This window comes from Eriocheir sinensis, chromosome 68, assembly GCF_024679095.1.
Source record: "Eriocheir sinensis breed Jianghai 21 chromosome 68, ASM2467909v1, whole genome shotgun sequence".
NCBI classification, from domain to species: domain Eukaryota; kingdom Metazoa; phylum Arthropoda; class Malacostraca; order Decapoda; family Varunidae; genus Eriocheir; species Eriocheir sinensis.
The window spans coordinates 4,947,593-4,970,156 of NC_066576.1; the positions used below are offsets into that span (position 1 = coordinate 4,947,593).

A 22,564-nucleotide genomic window follows, 5' to 3' on the forward strand; every position below is an offset into this window, starting at 1 on the left:
GGTCGACAGGGGAGAGCTGGAGACGGGCCGGGCGGTCCTGAAGCGGCCATCTCTCCCAATGGCCCACATGGCGTCCTTCGGGATGTCGCTGGGACTCCCTGATGCAGGGAGGACAAGAAGGAGCGCAGGTTGAGGTTCCTCCCTTGCCATGCGCCACAGGGACGGGTTCAGGCACCTCCTGGAGTTCCTGGCGGCCTCAGACCCGACCTTGCAGGGGTACAGGTGCCAGGAGGGCACAACCTGGCCAACACCATCTTGCCGCACATCAGCAGGTCCCTCTTCAACTGTTTCGGTGCTAATTTCTCCAAGGACGTGACCTCAGAAGCGAGGAAGAACAAGGCCTTGAAGCAGCCAACCGGCAGGAAGAGGAGCAGTATCGAGGAGGGCAGGAAGGAGACGGCGAGGAACAGGGACGTGTACAAGTCCAGGAAACTGACCGGGGCCCACAAGTCATAGGCCAAAAGGCTAAAGTGATTGTTCAGGGACGAGGGCCAGATAGCCGGCAAGACGTGCTGCGGCAATAGTGACATCGAATTCAACCAAAATAAGTTGTGATTGTATATAGAAAATGAATATTTTGCTTTTGTTGATTAAAATTAAGAAGTTTATGCATGCTTTCCTCAATTATTAAGTTTTAATGTGAAAATTAAGTGATTTATTAGATGTTAAAAACTTACGTAAAAAATTGCACTAAATAAAAGAAAAATAAGTAGCTATTTCGGGCAAAAACTTATAAGATATGCTAAATATTGCTATTGATTCTGAAAATATAAGTGATTATCTCTGCATTTGGTGATGTTTGTGCATCTAGCGTAAAATCTGAGGATTTTATAGCCTTTTTAAGTTTTGTTATACTTATATAAAAAACAATTAATCGGGATTTTATTAGGGAACGACTTTGAATTTTTTGATACCGCTGCTCATGGAGACTCATATATGCCTAAGGGAGGTGCCTGTTTTAGTTTCAGGTCGCTAGCTGCTTTGGTTTTGAAAATATTTAAATTTTAAATTTTTGAAAATCGGCCCCCTGCGAATCGGCCCCGCGCCCCGTTTCCCGTCAAGAGATTGTGAAGTCTATGAGTTGAGGTTGCAAAACATGACATATAGATAGATAGAGCAACTTAAGGACAACAAATAGAAAATGAAAAATAAAAAACCTGCTAATCAGTTGAAAGTTGAGGTTGCAAAACATGACATATAGATAGATAGAGCAACTTAAGGACAACAAATAGAAAATGAAAAATAAAAAACCCCGCTAATCAGTTGAAAGTTGAGGTTACAAAACATTAAGAGACATCACCTTGCACTCCAAGTTGACGGTTCCCTCCTGCGAAAGAACAGCTTGCAGGGGCTCCAGGAAAACGGGCTTCTTATAATGGCGTGGGATAACCAGCTTGACAGAGGTGGCCGTGACGCTGTGGCCATAATCATTGCTGGCCACAGACTTCCACTCACCCTGCAAACACATCGTAAGTGGGTCAGACTCCAGCCCAAGTCTTAATTTCGTATGTTGTTTATTGTAGTGCTGTGTATTCTTAACCCGTCCGCTGTGATTAGACACGGATTTGGCCTTCACTGGTAGCCTGGTAACATATGTGGGGTTGTATTCTTAACCCGTCCGCTGTGATTAGACATGGATTTGGCCTTCACTGGTAGCCTGGTAACATATGTGGGGTTGTATTCTTAACCCGTCCGCTGTGATTAGACATGGATTTGGCCTTCACTGGTAGCCTGGTAACATATGTGGGGTTGTATTCTTAACCCGTCCACTGTGATTAGACACGGATTTGGCCTTCACTGGTAGCCTGGTAACATATGTGGGGTTGTATTCTTAACCCGTCCGCTGTGATTAGACACGGATTTGGCCTTCACTGGTAGCCTGGTAAAATATAGTCCCAGGTGGCTGCTACAATTCAATGAAGAAAAATGTAAAGTCCTGCACCTTGGGAGGGGATATCCAGCACACCAATACCACATGGGAAACACTCCACTATCCACCACAGAGGCAGAGAAAGACCTGGAAGTGTATGTTACCAGGCTACCAGTGAAGGGATATCCAGCACACCAATACCACATGGGAAACACTCCACTATCCACCACAGAGGCAGAGAAAGACCTGGGAGTGTATGTTACCAGGCTACCAGTGAAGGGATATCCAGCATACCAATACCACATGGGAAACACTCCGCTATCCACCACAGAGGCAGAGAAAGACCTGGGAGTGTATGTTACCAGGCTACCAGTGAAGGGATATCCAGCACACCAATACCACATGGGAAACACTCCACTATCCACCACAGAGGCAGAGAAAGACCTGGGAGTGTATGTTGGCTACCAGTGAAGGGATATCCAGCACACCAATACCACATGGGAAACACTCCGCTATCCACCACAGAGGCAGAGAAAGACCTGGGAGTGTATGTTACCAGGCTACCAGTGAAGGGATATCCAGCACACCAATACCACATGGGAAACACTCCGCTATCCACCACAGAGGCAGAGAAAGACCTGGGAGTGTATGTTACCAGGCTACCAGTGAAGGAGGAATCCATGGCAATCGCAGCGGATGGGTTAACTGATAAAAATAGATATCCAGATCACATGATAGCAGACATCGCAGAATATGCCAGCCGCGTCACCCACCTGGTCTGCCATCTCCACGCGGTCGATGTCGAGGTGGAAGATGCCGGGCTCCTGATGGCTGGTGTGGTACTTGCGTGAGTCTCCAATGATCTCGTCCTCGTGGTACCAGGTGACGGAGGGGGAGGGCATCACCGTCACTGTGGGGGCAGGAAGGACATGTTGGAAATAGGTATCAGGGCACCTCTCCTCCCGAAATCGACCTCTCTTTCGGCCACCTCTTTGGATTCTTTTTAGGAGCAGCGAGTAGCGGGCTTTTTTTTATTATTGTTTCCTTTTTTTTGTGCCCTTGAGCTGTTTCCTTTACTGTAAAAAATAAATAAAAATACAGGTTTGATTTATTACATATTGATGCGCGACCCTAAGACTGCATCTCGCTTCCTGTATAGCATGACTAGGTAAACACAAACACCAGACTGGCTTCTGTATTGATGAGACACTGGGCCGTATTATAAGTCAAATCGGAGAAGTTTTGGGCCCCGATAGAGTTTGGTTTAGGGGTCGTCTTACAAGTCGAATCCAAGGAGTTTCAAGTCCCGACAGAGTTTGGGATGAATAACTCTGTCGGGACCTGAAACTTCTTGGATATGACTTGTAACACGCCCCCTAAATCAACCTCTGTATGTACCCAAAACTTCTTGGATTTGACTCATAACACAGCCCCTAAATCGACCTCTGTTTGGACCCTTAACTTCTTGGATTTGACTCATAACACAGCCCCTAAATCGACCTCTGTATGTACCCAAAACTTCTTGGATTTGACTCATAACACAGCCCCTAAATCGACCTCTATATGTACCCGAAACTTCTTGGATATGACTTGTAACACAGCCCCTAAATCGACCTCTATATGTACCCGAAACTTCTTGGATATGACTTGTAACACGGCCCCTAAATCGACCTCTGTTTGGACCCTTAACTTCTTGGATATGACTTGTAACACGGCCCCTAAATCAACCTCTATATGTACCTGAAACTTCTTGGATATGACATGTAATACGGCCCACTATCAAAACCCTGTACTAACCTTGCACGGTGAGTCTGAGAGCATCACCAATCTTGACGTCGCGGCTCCTTAGGCCCTGGATGAACCTGGATGAGAAGGGTGATATTTAACAACAGGTAGATAGACATACAGATACATAGACAAAATAAAGCCACAGACGGACAGACTTTTTAAACGTATCTTGTACTTCCCTTTCGCCGATGACTAAATAAATATAACCAAGTATTTTTGCCTCTATTTCTATTTCCTCTTTCCCTGTTTTAGACTTTCAAATGGAGACCAAATCGCATTGTTGGGAAGACGTTTTTTTCTTTTCTTCTTAAACGTATCTTATACTTCCCTTTCGCCGATGACTAAATAAATATAACCAAGTATTTTTGCCTCTGTTTCTATTTCCTCTTTCCCTGTTTTAGACTTTCAAACGGAGACCAAATCGCTTTGTTGGGAAGACGTTTTTTTCCGTTTTTTCTTAATCTTAGGAATATAAATGAAAAAGATCGACCATATTGCCACATCTTTGAATCTTAGTCTGAAAAGTTGCCTCAGAACGCCGGAATAGTTGGTCGATGCGTGACAAGATATACCTCAAGATCAACCCCCAAGTCCCTTACCTCACTTCAGCAGGGAGCGCCACATTCACACCTCAGATCACGTCCCCAGATAAGATATTTCCTGATGTGAATACTATTGAAATAAGTCCACACAATTTAGCAGACACACCCTTGGTCCTGAGAGGGGCATGTCCACCCTATCTCTGTGTTCCGCGTGTTGTGTGTGTGTTACGGGGAAGCACTTGCCTGGGAGGAGTGTTGGTGGCCAGCAGCTGCTCCTTCTCCTCCTCGTTCAGGTGAGCCTTGATGTCCTCGAGGGTGAGCTCAGCCGAGGACCGTGCCTCCCCCATGCAGTTCCTGGCAATGCACGAGTACTTCCCTGGAACGAGAGAAAGTGCATGTAAGACTTGGTGCATGTCTTAACGTACTTACCACTCACTTGAGGCAACGCGGTCTCCCCCAAGCAGTGAGTCAAGTACGCAGAACACTCACACATATGCAGAGAAAGGATTAAGCCCTTGACTGCGGATTTCCTACAAGAAGACATCACCAAGCTACAGGAGTGGATCAAAAAGTGGCTGCTACAATTCAGTGAAGAAATATGTAAAGTCCTGCACCTTGGGAGGGGATATCCAGCACACCAATACCACATGGGAAACACTCCACTATCCACCACAGAGGCAGAGAAAGACCTGGGAGTGTATGGGTCGTATTTTAAGACATTTTGCTGCACATATGTGACAAGTCTTTCATAGGAGTTGTGGGCATTTCCAGGAGTAGTTTTATGACCCTGGTGGTAGTTTGACCCTTCTTCTGTACCGTGAACCTAAGGAAACACTCTAAAGAACTCGACTGACCCCCTCTTTGACCTTTAGAAATTGTTAATGTGAGAAGTGATTGTGTCTTATAATACCAACCAATGTTTCCAGGCTGCCAGTGAAGGCCAAATCCATGCCAATCACAGCGGATGGGTTAAAAATAGAAAATCAATATATGTACACATCTGAATCAACCTCTCGTACCTTCCTGCATGCCTTCCCTGTGGACTTACCGAGGGAGTTTGTGCCGGAGAGCTGATACACGTCCCCGGGCTTGAGCTCCTGGCCGTCCTTGAACCACTGGAGGGTGGGCGTCGGGTAGCCAACGACCTTACACTCAAAGGACACCAGCCCCTCCTCGGTCAGCAAGGCACGCAGGTTGTCCAGGAACCTCGGAGCTCGGTAGTTTCTGGGGACTGAAAGGAAGAAATGAGAAGCATAAGCAGAAGAAAAGGGCATGATTACAAACTTACTTATGAGAGAGGAAATATAGTAAGATTCAAATTCGATCATTATTTTTGGAATGTTATAATATGCATGATTTATATACATCAATCTAATTTTTTATGCTGAGTTCTCCTTACTATTTGACCTCCAGGAATCTCTCTATACAAGTTCAGATTCTATAGTTTGTTCTGCATGACCTCATCCCATGATTTATTTAGTCTATCTCTTGTAGTAAATTTAAAGTCAATATAGACCCGGTAGCAGCGACGGGCCAAATTTGTGGCTTTACCATGTAGCAGCGACGGGCCAAATTTGTGGCTTTACCGTGTAGCAGCGACGGGCCAAATTTGTGGCTTTACCATGTAGCAGCGACGTCAAATTTGGCTTTACCATGTAGCAGCGACCAAATTTGTGGCTTTACCATGTAGCAGCGACGGGCCAAATTTGTGGCTTTACCATGTAGCAGCGACGGGCCAAATTTGTGGCTTTACCGTGTAGCAGCGACGGGCCAAATTTGTGGCTTTACCGTGTAGCAGCGACCAAATTTGTGGTTTACCGTAGCAGCGACGGGCCAAATTTGTGGCTTTACCGTGTAGCAGCGACGGCCAAATTTGTGGTTTTACCGTAGCAGCGACGGGCCAAATTTGTGGCTTTACCGTGTAGCAGCGACGGGCCAAATTTGTGGCTTTACCGTGTAGCAGCGACGGGCCAAATTTGTGGCTTTACCGTGTAGCAGCGACGGGCCAAATTTGTGCCATGATATAAACCCCCCAAATAGATGATACATAAACTGATCACAAATGTGTTGATATATATTATGAAATGGTTTGCGTGAGTGATGATTTTTTCTCATTTTTCTCGCTTAGAGGGACCATTAAGAAACATGGTCCCCGCTGCTGCTGGGTTAAAACTAAAAAGGACTTCTAGCTAATTCCCCTATTTAATCTCGCACTATTCAAAACCCAATCATAAAACTCAATGACCAACTCAAAGCCTCGTTTCGCTACACAGAGATGAGTTTAGTGAGACAGTGACGTACTAAGTGTGATGTTTGAAAGACCAGTTATTCAAGGCCTACAGTGATGATTTGTGATCCGTAGAATATGTAGACTCAATGACCAACTCAAAGCCTCGTTTCACTGCACAGAGACAAGTTTAATGAGACAGTGACGCAGAATGATGTTTGAAAGACCAGTGATTCAAGGCCTACAGTGATGATTTGTGATCTGTACAATATGTAGACTCAATGACCAACTCAAAGCCTCGTTTCACTGCACAGAGACGAGTTTAGTGAGACAGTGACGCAGAATGATGTTTGAAAGACCAGTGATTCAAGGCCTACAGTGATGATTTGTGATCCGTAGAATATGTAGACTCAATGACCAACTCAAAGCCTCGTTTCACTACACAGAGACGAGTTTAGTGAGACAGTGGTGTAGGGTGATGTTTGAAAGACCAGTGATTCAAGGCCTACAGTGATGATTTGTGATCCGTAGAATATGTAGACTGTATGGACAAAAACCCGACTTATCTTTCTCGGGTTCAAACAGAGGAGGGCAGCCGCCACTGACCAGAGAGGGTGAGGTTGCCGACGGAGGTGGTGTAGCCGCCCTCGTTCTTCACCACCGCCTTCCACTCCCCGTCGTCGCCAATCTCCGACGGGTTGATCTCCAGGATGTGCCACCCCCCGCCCTCATCGCTGAGTCGATACCGGTCATTTGGCTCGATTTTCTGCCCGTTGTGGTACCAGGACACGGACAGAACCTCAGGCGGAGTCTCAGCTGTGGTAGAGAGGGAGTTGAGGCCATGAGAACACACACACACACACACACACACACACACACACACCAGAGGGAAAGTTATGAGAGGACCATGAGAATTTGTTTTTTTCCTTTGTTTTTTTACAGCAAGGGAAACAGCTCAACGGCAAAACAAAAACAACAACAAGAAAGATCGCTAGGTGCTGCTCCTACAAAATGAGACAGAGAAAGAGGTACATAGAAATTAATGAATAAAGAAATTCTACAAAAACACAAATAGCTACACACACACACACACACACACACACACAGAACAGACAAGACAGAACACAGAGAAGACAAAAAAGGCAGAACACAGACAAGAGAGAGGAGACAGAACACGCCTTGACCTTCTCCCTGACAGAACACGAAACAGACAGACCAGACAGAACACAGGTTAGAACAGCAGACAGACAACACACAGACAGACAAACCTGGCAACACAGGAGACAAAACAGAACAGGGACAATACAGTACAAAACAGATAAACACAAAGACAGAACATAGGACAAGAACAGACAGAGAGACAAGAGGGAACACAAGATGGAGCAAAACAACAGACAACACAAACAAAACAGACAACAGAGGACATGAGGCAAAACAACACAAGATTTTCGGAACACACGCAACACACACAACACAGATCGCCGTCCAAGTCCTCACCCTTGACGCTGAACCTTGCCTTCTCCCCGACCTTAACCTTGCGGTCCACCATCCGGTCCAGCAACACCGGCGGCGGACCAATGGGTGTCGGGGACCTTGCCTCCTTCCTGGGGACACAAAAAGAGAGGTATCAAACTCCCCAGTCACCAGTAAAGGGCGCTAATGTACAAGCAGCTTCACTAAGTCTTCCCCATTATAAATATTTCCATCTTCCACTTGGTAAATCGTCCCCTTCTGAATTATCCATGTTTATACCTTACTCAATAAATAAACTCAAGTCAAATCAAATAAATAAATAAATAGATGAATAGATCAAGTTCCGTCTCTCTCCCACCAAACTTTTTTCACACTTTCCCTCCTTATCTGTACATATATTTACCTCATTACAATATACAAAAACTCAAATCAAATCAAATCGAATAAACACACAAAAAAAATCAAATATAGAAAGCTCAAGTTCTGCCCTTAATCACTCTTTCCTCTCTCTCCCTCCTCACCTCTCGGGCGGCAGCAGCGAGGCGTCCCTGGGCACCACCTTGACCCTGGAGGAGGACACGGCGCGGCCCATGCAGTTGGACGCCTCACAAGTGTAGGTGCCGAGGGAGGTTGGGTCGTTGGCGTTGGCAGTGAGGGCGAACACGTCCCCTGAAAGAGTGTGTGTGTGAAGATTAGTAGTGAAAAAAAATATAGATAGATAGACAGATAGATAGAAAGAAAAATATGATACTTGGTTTGTATGTGTGAAGATTAGAAGTGAAAAAAAATATAGATAGACAGATAGATAGACAGAAAAATATGGTACTTGGTTTGTATGTGTGAAGATTAGAAGTGAAAAAAAATATAGATAGACAGATAGAGAGATAGAAAAATATGATACTGGGTTTGTATGTGTGAAGATTAGTAGTGAAAAAAAATATAGATAGACAGATAGATAGACAGAAAAATATGGTACTGGGTTTGTATGTGTGAAGATTAGTAGTAAAAAAAAATATAGATAGACAGATAGATAGACAGAAAAATATGATACTTGGTTTGTATGTGTGAAGATTAGCAGTGAAAAAAAATATAGATAGACAGATAGATAGAAAGAAAAATATGATACTTGGTTTGTATGTGTGAAGATTAATAGTGAAAAAAAATATAGATAGACAGAAAAATATGATACTGGGTTTGTATGTGTGAAGATTAGTAGTGAAAAAAAATATAGATAGACAGATAGATAGACAGAAAAATATGGTACTTGGTTTAGGTTATTGACAATCCTCTTTAATCATCCCTGTCAGTCTCTCATCAAATCCTCATCTTCCTCACCTGCTTTGATCTCGACGCCATCCTTGAACCACTTAAGGACGGGTGTTGGGATTCCGACAACCTTGCACTCGAGGCTCACGGTGCCCTCAGCCGTTAGGAGGGCTTCAAGTGCCTCCAGGAACACGGGCGCTCGGTATCCCTTGGGCACTGAAGGGACACAGAGACACAAGGACATTAGACTCATTAGAATTGCCGAGACTTTGATAGGGGAGAGGGGAGGGACTAAGCACAACAATGGATAAGCTCAGGCAATCTTATACACAAATAAAAAGGTAGGGTCACATTATAAGACATTTTGCCGCCCAAGAACACATATCTGACAAGGCTTTTCTAGGAGTCATGGGCATTTCCAGGGGTAGTTTTATGACCCTGGTGGTAGTGTGACCCTTCTTCTGTACCATGAAACTAAAGAAACACTCACTGGAACCCGACTGACCCACTCTTTGACCTTTAGAAGTAGCTGATGTAAGAAGCCGAAGTGTTTTATAATAGACCGTAGTTTCCTGACCTATGACTCTGAGGGAGGAGGAGCTGGAGGCCTGGCCGGAGGAGTTCTCGGCCACACACTTCCAGGGGCCTTCATCGGACACACTGAGCGGGGAGATGTCGAGGCAGAAGAAGTTTCCCTCGTGGATGATTCGGTAGCGCGGGTCCTGCGACACTTCTATGTTGTTGTGGTACCAGACGACCTGTAACACACACATACCCCATGATTGACAGGTACTGAAAATATGCTGCAATGCTCTCAAGACATACCAGAGATGCTAAACTATGCTGCAACACTCTCAGGGAACACTAGAAACACATAAAAGCATCATGCAACACTCTTATGGAACACCAGAACCACTCATCTTTAGTTAACCCCATCACTTTATGCACCAATGCAAGCCCATGTAACTCTCCACATGGGAAACACTCCACTATCCACCACAGAGGCAGAGAAAGACCTGGGAGTGTATGTTAACAGGCTACCAGTGAAGGGATATCCAGCACACCAATACCACATGGGAAACACTCCACTATCCACCACAGAGGCAGGGAAAGACCTGGGAGTGTATGTTAACAGGCTACCAGTGAGGGGATATCCAGCACACCAATACCACATGGGAAACACTCCACTATCCACCACAGAGGCAGAGAAAGACCTGGGAGTGTATGTTACCAGGCTACCAGTGAAGGGATATCCATCATACCAATACCACATGGGAAACACTCCACTATCCACCACAGAGGCAGAGAAAGACCTGGGAGTGTATGTTACCAGGCTACCAGTGAAGGGATATCCAGCACACCAATACCACATGGGAAACACTCCACTATCCACCACAGAGGCAGAGAAAGACCTGGGAGTGTATGTTACCAGGCTACCAGTGAGGGGATATCCAGCACACTAATACATGGGAAACACTCCACTATCCACCACAGAGGCAGAGAAAGACCTGGGAGTGTTACCAGGCTACCAGTGAAGGGATATCCATCATACCAATACCACATGGGAAACACTCCACTATCCACCACAGAGGCAGAGAAAGACCTGGGAGTGTACATTACCAGGCTACCAGTGAAGGGATATCCAGCACACCAATACCACATGGGAAACACTCCACTATCCACCACAGAGGCAGAGAAAGACCTGGGAGTGTATGTTACCAGGCTACCAGTGAAGGGATATCCAGCACACCAATACCACATGGGAAACACTCCACTATCCACCACAGAGGCAGAGAAAGACCTGGGAGTGAGTGTTACCAGGCTACCAGTGAAGGCCAAATCCGTGCCAATCACAGCGGACGGGTTAGGTCAACTCTACACTCCTTATTCAGACCCCAAGTGCCTTACCTTCACGTCATGGGCCTGGCGAAGCTCCACCAGGAACCTGACCCGAGTCCCAACCTTGGCTGCCTGGTCGCTGAGGGTCCTCACAAAGGTGGGCGCCTCGGCCTTGCTCGTGGCAGCCGGGCTCTCCACCTTGAGGGACACTTTGGCGCGGACCTGTGGAGGCGAGAGGTTAATAGGAGGAAGTGGAGGTTAAGAAAATAGAGTGGAGATTAAGAGTACAAAGTGGGGGTTCAGAAAAGAAGGTGGAGTTTAAGAGTACCTACAAAGTGGAGATTAAGTGTACAAAGTGGAGGCTCAGAAAAGAAGGTGGAGTTTAAGAGTACCTACAAAGTGGAGATTAAGTGTACAAAGTGGAGGCTCAGAAAAGAAAGTGGAGTTTAAGAGTACCTACAAAGTGGAGATTAAGAGTACAAAGTGGAGGCTCAGAAAAGAAAGTGGAGTTTAAGAGTACCTACAAAGTGGAGATTAAGTGTACAAAGTGGAGGCTCAGAAAAGAAAGTGGAATTTAAGAGTACCTACAGAGTGGAGATTAAGTGTACAAAGTGGAGGCTCAGAAAAGAAGGTGGAGTTTAAGAGTTCAAAGTGGAGATTAAGAGTACAAAGTGGAGGCTCAGAAAAGAAAGTGGAGTTTAAGAGTTCAAAGTGGAGATTAAGAGTACAAAGTGGAGGCTCAGAAAAGAAAGTGAAGTTTAAGAGTATAAAGTGGAGGCTCAGAAAAGAAAGTGGAATTTAAGAGTACCTACAAAGTGGAGATTAAGTGTACAAAGTGGAGGCTCAGAAAAGAAAGTGGAGTTTAAGAGTACAAAATGGAGATTAAGTGTACAAAGTGGAGGCTCAGAAAAGAAAGTGGAGTTTAAGAGTACCTACAAAGTGGAGATTAAGAGTACAAAGTGGAGGGTCAGAAAAGAAAGTGGAGTTTAAGAGTTCAAAGTGGAGATTAAGTATACAAAGTGGAGGTTCAGAAAAGAAAGTGGAGTTTAAGAGTTCAAAGTGGAGATTAAGTATACAAAGTGGAGGTTCAGAAAAGAAAGTGGAGTTTAAGAGTACCTACAAAGTGGAGATTAAGAGTACAAAGTGGAGGCTCAGAAAAGAAAGTGGAGTTTAAGAGTACCTACAAAGTGGAGATTAAGAGAACACACAAAGTGGGGGTTCAGAAAAGAAAGTGGCGGTTAAAAGTGTACAGAGGAGGTTCAAAATACAAAATTACCCTGAACGTACCAACTGGCCGAATATCTATGTAAATCTATGTAAATCAACCTCCCGCCCTACCTGCGTGCCATCTCGCTTGGTGACCACGGCCGTGTAGGTGCCAGAGTCCTGCGCGGCGGCATCGTGAATGACCAGCTGGGCGGAGCGCGGCGTCTGGGTGCTGGAGTAGTGTGGACCCGCCTCCAATGCGCGCCCTCCCTTCTGCCTGTGGACACAATACACACTCGGTCACCTTCGGCAGTTTGGTAGAGGTAGTAGTAGTATGTAGTTTAGTAGTGGTGGTAGTTGTAGTAGTAGTAGTAGTAGTAGTAGTAGTAGTAGTGGTAGTATTTAAAAAGAAGTATTAGTAGAAGTAGTACAGTTATCATTAGGTATTATTAATGGTGGTAACAATAGTAGTAGTAGTAGTAGTAGTAGTAGTAGTAGTAGTAGTAGTAGTAGTAATAGTAATAATAATAATAATAATAATAATAATAATAATAATAATAATAATAATAATAATAATAATAAGACGAAGAAGAAGAAGAAGAAGAAGAAGAAGAAGAAAAAGAAGAAGAAAATAAAACAGCCTTGAGTTGTATAATTTGACAGCTGAAAATTTCTTATCCGTAGTGACGCTCTTCCTTCTAATAAACATATAAACAAAAACATAAATAAACTCGTACCTACAGTTTGTATAGAAAAAGAAAAAGAAACAAAGACAACGAAACTCGACCCCAATGTACCTTAGATTTAACAAGTTTCATCAATCAGTTTTTATTTAAGTGGTACCAGTAAGCAAAATTTAACCATTCGCTCTGTCACATGCATACAAGGTTACTGTAATACCGTGAACAGAAGCGAAACTCGACCCCATTGTACCTTAGATTTAACAAGTTTCATCAATCAGTTTTTATTTAAGTGGCAGAAGTTAGCAAAATTTGACCCTCCGCTCTGTCACATGCATACAAGGTTACTGTAATACCCCGAACAGAAGCGAAACTCGACCCCATTGTACCTTAGATTTAACAAGTTTCATCAATCAGTTTTTATTTAAGTGGTACCAGTAAGCAAAATTTAACCATCCGCTCTGTAACATGCATACAAGGTTATGTAATACCCCGAACAGAAGCGAAACTCGACCCCAATGTACCTCAGATTTAACAAGTTTCATCAATCAGTTTTTATTTAAGTGGCGGAAGTAAGCAAAATTTAACCGTCCGCTCTGTAACATCCATACAAGGTTACTGTAATACCCCGAACAGAAGCGAAACTCGACCCCAATGTACCTTAGATTAGAAAGTTTCATCAACCAGTTTTCCTTTAGGACGTTTCGGTGGTAACAGTTAGCAAAAATTAACCATTCGCTCTGTCACATGCATACAAGTTTACTGTAATACCCCGAACAGAAGCGAAAATCGACATCATTGTACCTTAGATTCAACAAGTGTCGTCAATCAGTTTTTCTTTAGGCGACAGAAGTAAGCAGAGATCAAATATTCACACCGTCACAAAATATAGTATCTCGACTTTTCCTGCTATACAATTTGATGCAAGCGCGATTTATACGATTATTTTGCTCTATATCTTAAGAACAAATTCAGCAAAGTGCACCAGAGGAAAACATCGATATAGCTAAGAAATCACAAACTAACTCAACTTATCAAATTATCTTTTTTTCGTTCTTGCTTTCTCCTCCTTTTCCTTCTCTTTCTTTTTCTCCTTCTTTCTCTTTCACTCTAACTATCTACACCTTTCCATCTCTCTATCTATCTCTTATCAATCCGTCATGTTATCTATTTACTGTAACTCACAAAACACAAAACAACCAAACCTAACCATACATAATAGGCAAGTATCGACACCCACGCTATCTTCACTAAACCCGTCTCGTTAGCCCGGTTTTCTTCCTCGGCCTCTTTCGTCTAGCTCCCTAAATGCATACACTAAGGAATTCCTTCACTCACGCCAAGGTTCTAGGTGTTCACTTTCCTTATCGCTGTGTGTATGTAGGTGAGCACGAAGTAGGAGCAGTGGAAAGCAAATAACACACACACACACACACACTTATCAGAACTTGTATCGGCAGGACCAGTATTCAGGCCTCCAAGACTCTACTAGGGTGGATATGATAGAGAGAAGCAAAATATGGATGATAGAATGAAAATTGAATGAGATTGAACGTCTTTCCCAGCGAACGAACACGCAGACTCCCTAGAAACACAAGTCACTGCGTCACACTTCACCGGCAAACAGGATCGCGGAGTGTCAAGACGGAGGTTAACACAGGTTCGAATCCTACAACGAATGAATGATCCCTGGTGTTTGTAGATTCTGATCTTCTTCTTCATTCTTTCGTCTTAGGTCTAATGATATGCCCCCTTCCTACCCCTCCTTCTCCCCTCTCCCTCTCCCTCCCTCCCTTCGCCTCCCTTTAAATTTCATAGCCGTGTCTGCTTATTAAGGGGACCATGTTTTGAAGCAGAAGAAGAAGAAGAAGAAGAAGAGGAAAAAGAAGAAGAAAGGGAAGCATCATAATGGAAATCTCCCAGCCACACACACACACACACACACATACACACACACACACGGACGTCAGTAAAGAAAGAGAACGTAAGGTGCCGGAGAGCGTGCCAAGAATGTCAACTTTTGAGCCGCCTCACGCCAATAGGGATTTTTGCATAAGGGAGAAAAGGCCAGATAGAGAGTTCCGTTTTCTTTCTGCGAGCATAGGGGTGTCTAAACTATTATCAGTATTGTTACTATTATTGTTAGTAGTAGTAGCGGTAGTGGTAGTAGTAGTAGTAGTAGTAGTAGTAGTAGTAGTAGAAGAAGAAGAAGAAGAAGAAGAAGAGAAAAATGAAGAGAAAGTATTAGTATTAGTATTAGTAGTAACAGTAGTAGTAGTAGTAGTAGTAGTAGTAGTAGTAGTAGTAGTAGTAGTAGTAATAGTAGTATGACTTAGATTCACGAGACGGGATTACAGTAGACAAAAAATAAATGTAAATACAAGTCAATAAACACGAAAAAAAATATACCTATAGGCCTAAAACAGAATCCCCCCCCCCCTTCCCTCCCTGATGCGCAGACGCGGATATGAAAATTATTGAGACAGTGAGAGTAAATTAAAAACAAGATTAAAAAGTGTGGGAAATAAAAATAAAGAAAAACACTTCCTAATGAGTTGACAGGTTGGTGGGGTTGACTTCTGCTAATTCATCTTTTAGTATTTTGTATAAGTTCTCTCTCTCTCTCTCTCTCTCTCTCTCTCTCTCTCTCTCTCTCTCTCTCTCTATCTATCTATCTATATTTATCTATCTTTTTTTCGTTCTTGCTTCTTCTCCTTCTTCTCTTTCTTTCTTTCTTTCTTTCTTTCCTTCTTTCTTTCTCTGTCTTCCTCTTCATTACACATCAATCAATCTCTTCATTACATTGACTTGATTAAAAAGAAAAGACAGGAAGGAGAAACAGACAGACAGACAGACAGACAGACAGACACACCAACCCATTGTTTTCCTCTCAGCTGGTGACCGTGGGTTTAAATTATCACCCTTCCTTGACCTGCCACGAGAGAGAGAGAGAGAGAGAGAGAGAGAGAGAGAGAGAGAGAGAGAGAGAGAGAGAGAGAGAGAGAGAGAGAGAGAGAGAGAGAGAGAGAGAGAGAGAGAGAGAGAGACACACACACACACACACACACACACACACACACACACACACACACAGACACATTTTTCCTGTATTTCACAACTAGGTAAATACACACACACACACACACACACACACACACACACACAGACAGACAGAGAGAAAATTTAAAAAAAGGAAATGGATGGGAAGGCAAAGGAAGCCAGTCACCGGACATCCTCAAAGTAAACTATTATATTTCGGGGTCAGCGAGGTGTATTCTGGGCCAGTGACGCGGAGGGGATGTGGCAGGGAGGGCGCGGGAAACGACTATACTGGGCAGCCAAGGCGACGGGGGGCTAATTCAGGCGCGTGATGACACAGAGGGGAAGACGCGACGAGGAGGACGAGGAGGAGGAGGAGGAGGTTGTATGACTAAGACCTGTACTGGGTTATGTCTGCTGCCTGGCCCTGTACGCACCCCATACCAATTAGTACTCATATGGCAGGGAAAAATGAATGTTGTATAGAAGAATAGGGGCGATAGATAGATTATAATAGGCAAGGAGGTGGTTGTTTGTGTATTGCCGGGTCGAAATGACAAACACCTGTACTGGGTATGTCTGCTGCTCTGTTCCTGTACGCACTCCATACCATTTAGTACGCATATAAGGATGGGGGGAACTAGTCTGGAAGATGTAATAAGGCGAGGAGTAGATCAAAGTGGAAAAGAAGGACACAGCATAGGCGACGGAGGAGGAAGAGGAGGAGGAGGAGGAGGAGGAGGAGGAGGAACACAAAGAAACACAAAGGAAGAACAAACAACAGCAGATCTGATAGTCCTTACGAGGCTGTTTGTGACAAGCTACACTAACTATCTAATCAAAGGTGGAAGATGAAGGACAGCAAAGGCGAAGGAGGAGGAGGAGGAGGAGGAGGAGGAGGAGGAGGAGGAGGAGGAGAAGGAGGAACACAAAGAAACACAAAGGAAGAACAAACAACAGCAGATCTGATGGTCCTTACGAAGCTGTTTGTGACAAGCTGCACTAACTATCTAATCAAAGGTGGAAGATGAAGGACAGCAAAGGCGACGGAGGAGGAGGAGGAGGAGGAGGAGGAGGAGGTTGGGCTTGCATTGCCGGGTCCAAATGACTAACACCTGTACGTTTTTTATTTTTAAGAGAGGGAGACAGCTCAAGGGCACTAAAACAATAAAAAAAAAAGCCTGCCAAGCGCTGCTCCAACAACAAAAAAATAGAACATGAGGTCAACTGAGAGGTCACTTTTGGGTTGAGAGGTGTTTTGATACTCATCTCTTGAAGGAGGTCAGGTCATGGGCAGGAGGAAATACAGGCAAAGGACTCCTCTTTTCGCTTCCCTATCACAACTCTCTCCCTCTTTCCTCTTATTCTTCCTCTTCTTTCTATCTCTGCAGTCCTACCACCCCACTCTCCCTCTTTCCTCTTATTCTTCCTCTTCTTTCTACCTCTGCAGTCCTACCACCCCACTCTCCCTCTTTCCTCTTATTCTTCCTCTTCTTTCTACCTCTGCAGTCCTACCACCCCACTCTCCCTCTTTCCTCTTATTCTTCCTCTTCTTTCTATCTCTGCAGTTCTACCACCCCACTCTCCCTCTTTCCTCTTATTCTTCCTCTTCTTTCTATCTCTGCAGTCCTACCATCCCACTCTCCCTCTTTCCTCTTATTCTTCCTCTTCTTTCTATCTCTGCAGTTCTACCACCCCACTCTCCCTCTTTCCTCTTATTCTTCCTCTTCTTTCTATCTCTGCAGTCCTACAACCCCACTCTCCCTCTTTCCTCTTATTCTTCCTCTTCTTTCTATCTCTGCAGTTCTACCACCCCACTCTCCCTCTTTCCTCTTATTCTTCCTCTTCTTTCTATCTCTGCAGTCCTACAACCCCACTCTCCCTCTTTCCTCTTATTCTTCCTCTTCTTTCTATCTCTGCAGTCCTACAACCCCACTCTCCCTCTTTCCTCTTATTCTTCCTCTTCTTTCTATCTCTGCAGTCCCACAACCCCACTCTCCCTCTTTCCTCTTATTCTTCCTCTTCTTTCTATCTCTGCAGTCCCACAACCCCACTCTCCCTCTCTCCTCTTATTCTTCCTCTTCTTTCTATCTCTGCAGTCCTACCACCCCACTCTCCCTCTCTCCTCTTATTCTTCCTCTTCTTTCTATCTCTGCAGTCCTACAACCCCACTCTCCCTCTTTCCTCTTATTCCTCCTCCTCATCCTCCTCTTTTCGCTTCCCTATCAAACCTCTTTCCTTCTACTCTCCTCTTACCCTTAGTCTTTCTGTCTGTTCGCCTCCTCCTCCTCTTTCCTCTTATTCTTCCTCTTCTTTCTACCTCTGCAGTCCTACCACCCCACTCTCCCTCTTATTCCTCCTCCTCTTCCTCCTCACTCCGCATCCCTACCACACCTATCCGCCCTTCCTCAAGCCCCAGACGCCGGAGAGCATGGATGACGCGCTGGGCGATACGAGAAGTGTGACAGATCAGTCTTATCACCACCAAGCCACGAGGTGTCTAGCACGTCCACACAGCAGAAGATAGAGTGGGTGTTGATGGGGGGGGGGTAGTGGTGAGGGCGTGGTGGGGTTGAGGAAGTGACGTGCAGGGATGGTGGGTTGAGGTATACATGTAAGGTGCCCGATAATTAACTTTTTTTTACAGCGTCGAGGGTATCAGGACACCTCTCTCTCCTCCCGAAATTGACCTCTCTTTTCGGCCACTCCTTTGACCTCTATTCAGGAGCAATAAGTAGCGGGCTTTTTTTAATATTTTTCTTTACGCCCTTGAACTGTCTCCTTAGCTGTAAAAAAACACATAAAAAAAACATAATAAGGTACCCGATAATTAACTTCATATTTTACAGCAAAGGAAGCAACTCGCAGGCTTTTTTATATTTATTTTTTACAAGTGGGCTTTTGTTTACACTTTTTTGTTGTTGTTGTTGCCCTTGAGTTGTTTCCTTAGCTGTAAAAAAAAAAGAAAACAAAAAGCCCGCTACTCACCACTGTTAATATAAATAAAAATAAGTATTGATAAGTGGGCCACCCCTCTTCCACCACCACCACGACCACCACCACACGTTCCACTTTACACTTTTTTTGTTGTTGTTGTTGCCCTTGAGTTGTTTCCTAAGCTGTAAAAAAAAATGAACACAAAAAAGCCCGCTACTCACCACTGTTAATATAAATAAAAATAAGTATTGATGAGTGGGCCACCCCTCTTCCACCACCACCACGACCACCACCACAACGTTCCCTGGGTGCCGCGGAGACCTGTGAGGCAACATGTCCCGTGCTGGCGAACACAAGGAAATCCGTCACATTTTACATCTTTCCCGACGCATGGGATATATATGGGTCGCATTATCAGACATTTCGCCGCCCAAGAACACCCATTTGACAAGGCTTTCGTAGGAGCTTGGGGCATTTCCAAGGGTAGTTTTATGACCCTGGTGGTAGTGTGAGTCTTCTTCTGTACCGTGAGCCTGAAGAAACACTCATTAGAACACGACTGACCCTCTCTTTGACCTTTAGACATAGGTGATGTGAGAAACGAAAGTCTTAAAATGCCAACTTTTATCTCCCGACGCATTGCAACATGTCCCGTGCTGGTGAACAAAAGTAAATCCGTCACGCTTTATATCTCTCGACGCATGGGATACACAGAGTCGCGTGCTGGCTGGCGCGGGGTGAGCCAAGGGGACAAGGCCATAGAGACTTGCAACACACGTGACGCCCTCTGGCAGCCTGCACCTCGAGCCTCTGAATGCCACGAGGACGGGAAGTACACGATATATTTTCGGAGTTTAATGCCAGGCAACTTACCGCCGCCCGCCGCCGCTGCCTCGGGACACAGACTTGGCAGGACGGTACGGTGTGTGTGTGTGTGTGTGTGTGTGTGTGTGTGTGTGTGTGTGTGTGTGTGTGTGTGTGTGTGTGTGTTAACCTTTTTAACTGCCTGGTTTCCTGACAACATCACACCCAGCGTCTCACCCCCTCACCCACCCCCGCAAATACACCCACCCACACCCCATACACATAGACACCCACAAATACCCCTTACACCCCCCACACCCCCACACACACGCACCCCCACCACCACACACACAAACACAGAACCCCCCCCTCCAGCCCCCCACACTCACACCCACCCACCCACCAGCGCCACACACCTGATCACACACCCGCAGCAGTGTTGTCCCATCGGCTCGCCTCTATCCCCGCATCACCGCCCCGCCGCGTCCTCAGCCCGGGCCGCCGCAGACCTCGCCTCACCCAGCCGGCCGCGGGGGCTCATCGCTCGCCCGCGCTATTGACACACGCACGGGCACAGCGGGGAGGGGAGCCGCACTTCATCCCGTAGGTCTTATCGCGGTAATTACAAGGTCCTCATTTTCCTCTGGCACTAAAGATCACTAACGGGGCAAAACAGACCCGGCTGACACTTGATTTCTTTTAATTTCCACGAATGGAGTGTTAGTGTGCACGAATTGGCTGTTAGTTTGCATGTTACTTCATTGCGTGTGTCTTCTCGTGGTAATTACAAGGTCCTTATTTTCTTCTGATACCCACGATCACTTAGGGGTAACAAAGGTCCAGGTGACACTTAAGTAGTCTCATTATGCATAAATTGACTGTGGTGGTTTTAACGTTGCTTCATTACGTAAGTTTTCTCTCGTTTATAACTCGGTTCATTTTCTCCCGGACTGTTACGGCCGAGCAGAAATTAACTACTTTCTTTCAGCGGGCGTGGAGTGTGTGTAGTTTCAACGTGGTATGCTTCACTTCAAATGTTTTTTTCCAAGTGTTATTTATTTTTCATTTATTTTATTTTTTATCTTTTTTGTGTGTGTTTATTATGTGTTTATTTTACTTCGAATGTTTTTTTTCCAAGTGTTATTTATTTTTCATTTATTTTATTTTTTATCTTTTTTGTGTGTGTTTATTGTGTGTTTATTTTCATCTGGCTGCCACAATAACTTCAAGAGCAACTTATATTTCACTGACACAAAAACACCCTCGATAGATGTAGGTTAACTTTCCTTTCTAACACATTTTCATCCCGTCAGTCTTTCTACTTGACTATGATAAGTTTTCCATATAAGTCTTAAGCAAGGGAAGGAAAAGTTACGCATAAGTTAATCTAGACCAATGGTTAGTCTTTGTCCGTCACTACAATAGGCATTCTAAGTTAATAGTTATTTTTGCCTTGAAGCGGGGAGTGAGAGCGAGACGGTAAGGAGGGGCGAGGAAGGACAAGACCTAGGGCTGTGTTAATAAAGGGTCCTAGGAGCGAAATTCAGCATTCAAAGTGAGTTTCCTTCTAACTTTGCTGCTAAGTTCTAGACGTCGCGAGTTTACTGCTAGGAATCGGGACTTTACTGACCCTGGAATAGCTAACCAAGAGCTGTATGCTAGAAGGGGAAAGATGAAACAAAGACTAAAGAAGAAGAAAAGAGAAGAAGTTAGGAAAAGGGAAAGAAACACGAGAAGATAGAACAGACATCAATACCAGTACTTCGTCTCTCTATAACTCTTCTTCAACGGCGGTAAAGAATTGTATACTAGACGGAAAAGGTGAAATAAAGACTAAAGAAGAAGAATAGAGAAGAAGTTAGGAAAAGGGAAAGAAACACGAGAAGATAGAACGGACATCAATACCAGTACTTCGTCTCTCTATAACTCTTCTTCGACGGCGGTAAAGACTTGTATACTAGACGGAAAAGGTGAAATAAAGACTAAAGAAGAATAGAGAAAAAGTTAGAAAAAGGGAAAGAAACACGAGAAGATAGAACAGACATCAATACCAGTACTTCGCCTCTCTATAACTCTTCTTGAACGGCGGTAAAGACTTGTATACTAGACGGAAAAGGTGAAATAAAGACTAAAGAAGAAGAATAGAGAAGAAGTTAGAAAAAGGGGAAAGAAACACTAGCAGAAAGAACAGACACCAATCCAGTACTTCGTCTCTCTATAACTCTTCTTCGACAGCGGTAAAGACTTGTATACTAGACGGAAAAGGTGAAATAAAGACTAAAGAAGAAGAATAGAGAAGAAGTTAGGAAAAGGGGAAAGAAACACTAGCAGAAAGAACAGACATCAATACCAGTACTTCGCCTCTCTATAACTCTTCTTCGACAGCGGTAAAGATTTGGATATTTAAGAGCGAGGAAGGAGAAGAGGAAAACAGCCAGGGAAAGAGGAAGGGGTTTAAGAGCCGTGTATCGTCTTCAAGTGCCCCGTCTGTCCACAACTCTTCCTCAACTTCGGTAAATATTGTGTCCAGAGGGATGTGAAGGTGGTGGTGCCTCGCTTTCCCTCGGCAAACACGGCTGTCACTCCCGACTACCTACACGCTGGGCTGGTCTCTTCTCCTCTACTCCTCCTATTCTTTCTCCTCTCTCTTATACACTCTTTTACACGCTTCAATGATCTCTTCTTCTCTTTCTCCTCTGCACACACTCAGCGTCGAAAGGAGAGGTACTGACGCTGGACTGAGGTCGAGAAGAAGGGTTGTTTGCACCTCCTCTGCGTCTCCTTCGCGCCTCTTCAGCAGCGAGAGTCGACGAACAGTAACCAGGCGGGAAGTAGCGTTATCGGAGCTTATTCCAAATGCTTCCTTCTTCGGCGACACAAGGAAAGGAACTGG

At 44.7% G+C, this 22,564-nt stretch overlaps 1 protein-coding gene and 1 long non-coding RNA gene across 51 annotated transcripts in view; both read right to left on the bottom strand.

Moving 5' to 3' along the window:
* The window catches only part of LOC126988204 (titin homolog), a 169,935-nt gene that overhangs the window by 53,904 nt on the left and 93,467 nt on the right, over positions 1–22,564 (bottom strand). For all 50 annotated transcript variants that reach the window (XM_050846202.1, XM_050846175.1, XM_050846189.1 and 47 more), the window contains 12 exons: positions 12,344–12,488; positions 11,075–11,227; positions 9,744–9,924; positions 9,236–9,382; positions 8,422–8,569; positions 7,925–8,031; positions 7,034–7,243; positions 5,249–5,431; positions 4,444–4,576; positions 3,668–3,732; positions 2,644–2,780; positions 1,301–1,456 (listed from right to left, as the gene is read on the bottom strand). In XM_050846202.1, the coding sequence (XP_050702159.1) occupies positions 1,301–1,456; positions 2,644–2,780; positions 3,668–3,732; positions 4,444–4,576; positions 5,249–5,431; positions 7,034–7,243; positions 7,925–8,031; positions 8,422–8,569; positions 9,236–9,382; positions 9,744–9,924; positions 11,075–11,227; positions 12,344–12,488 (1,765 nt within the window). The remainder of the gene's footprint in view (positions 1–1,300; positions 1,457–2,643; positions 2,781–3,667; positions 3,733–4,443; positions 4,577–5,248; positions 5,432–7,033; positions 7,244–7,924; positions 8,032–8,421; positions 8,570–9,235; positions 9,383–9,743; positions 9,925–11,074; positions 11,228–12,343; positions 12,489–22,564) is intronic.
* LOC126988206 (uncharacterized) lies at positions 2,035–2,552 on the bottom strand. Its single transcript, XR_007741727.1, has 2 exons — positions 2,509–2,552; positions 2,035–2,314 (listed from the first exon to the last, which is right to left on the bottom strand). It is a non-coding gene; the product is annotated as an uncharacterized LOC126988206 (long non-coding RNA).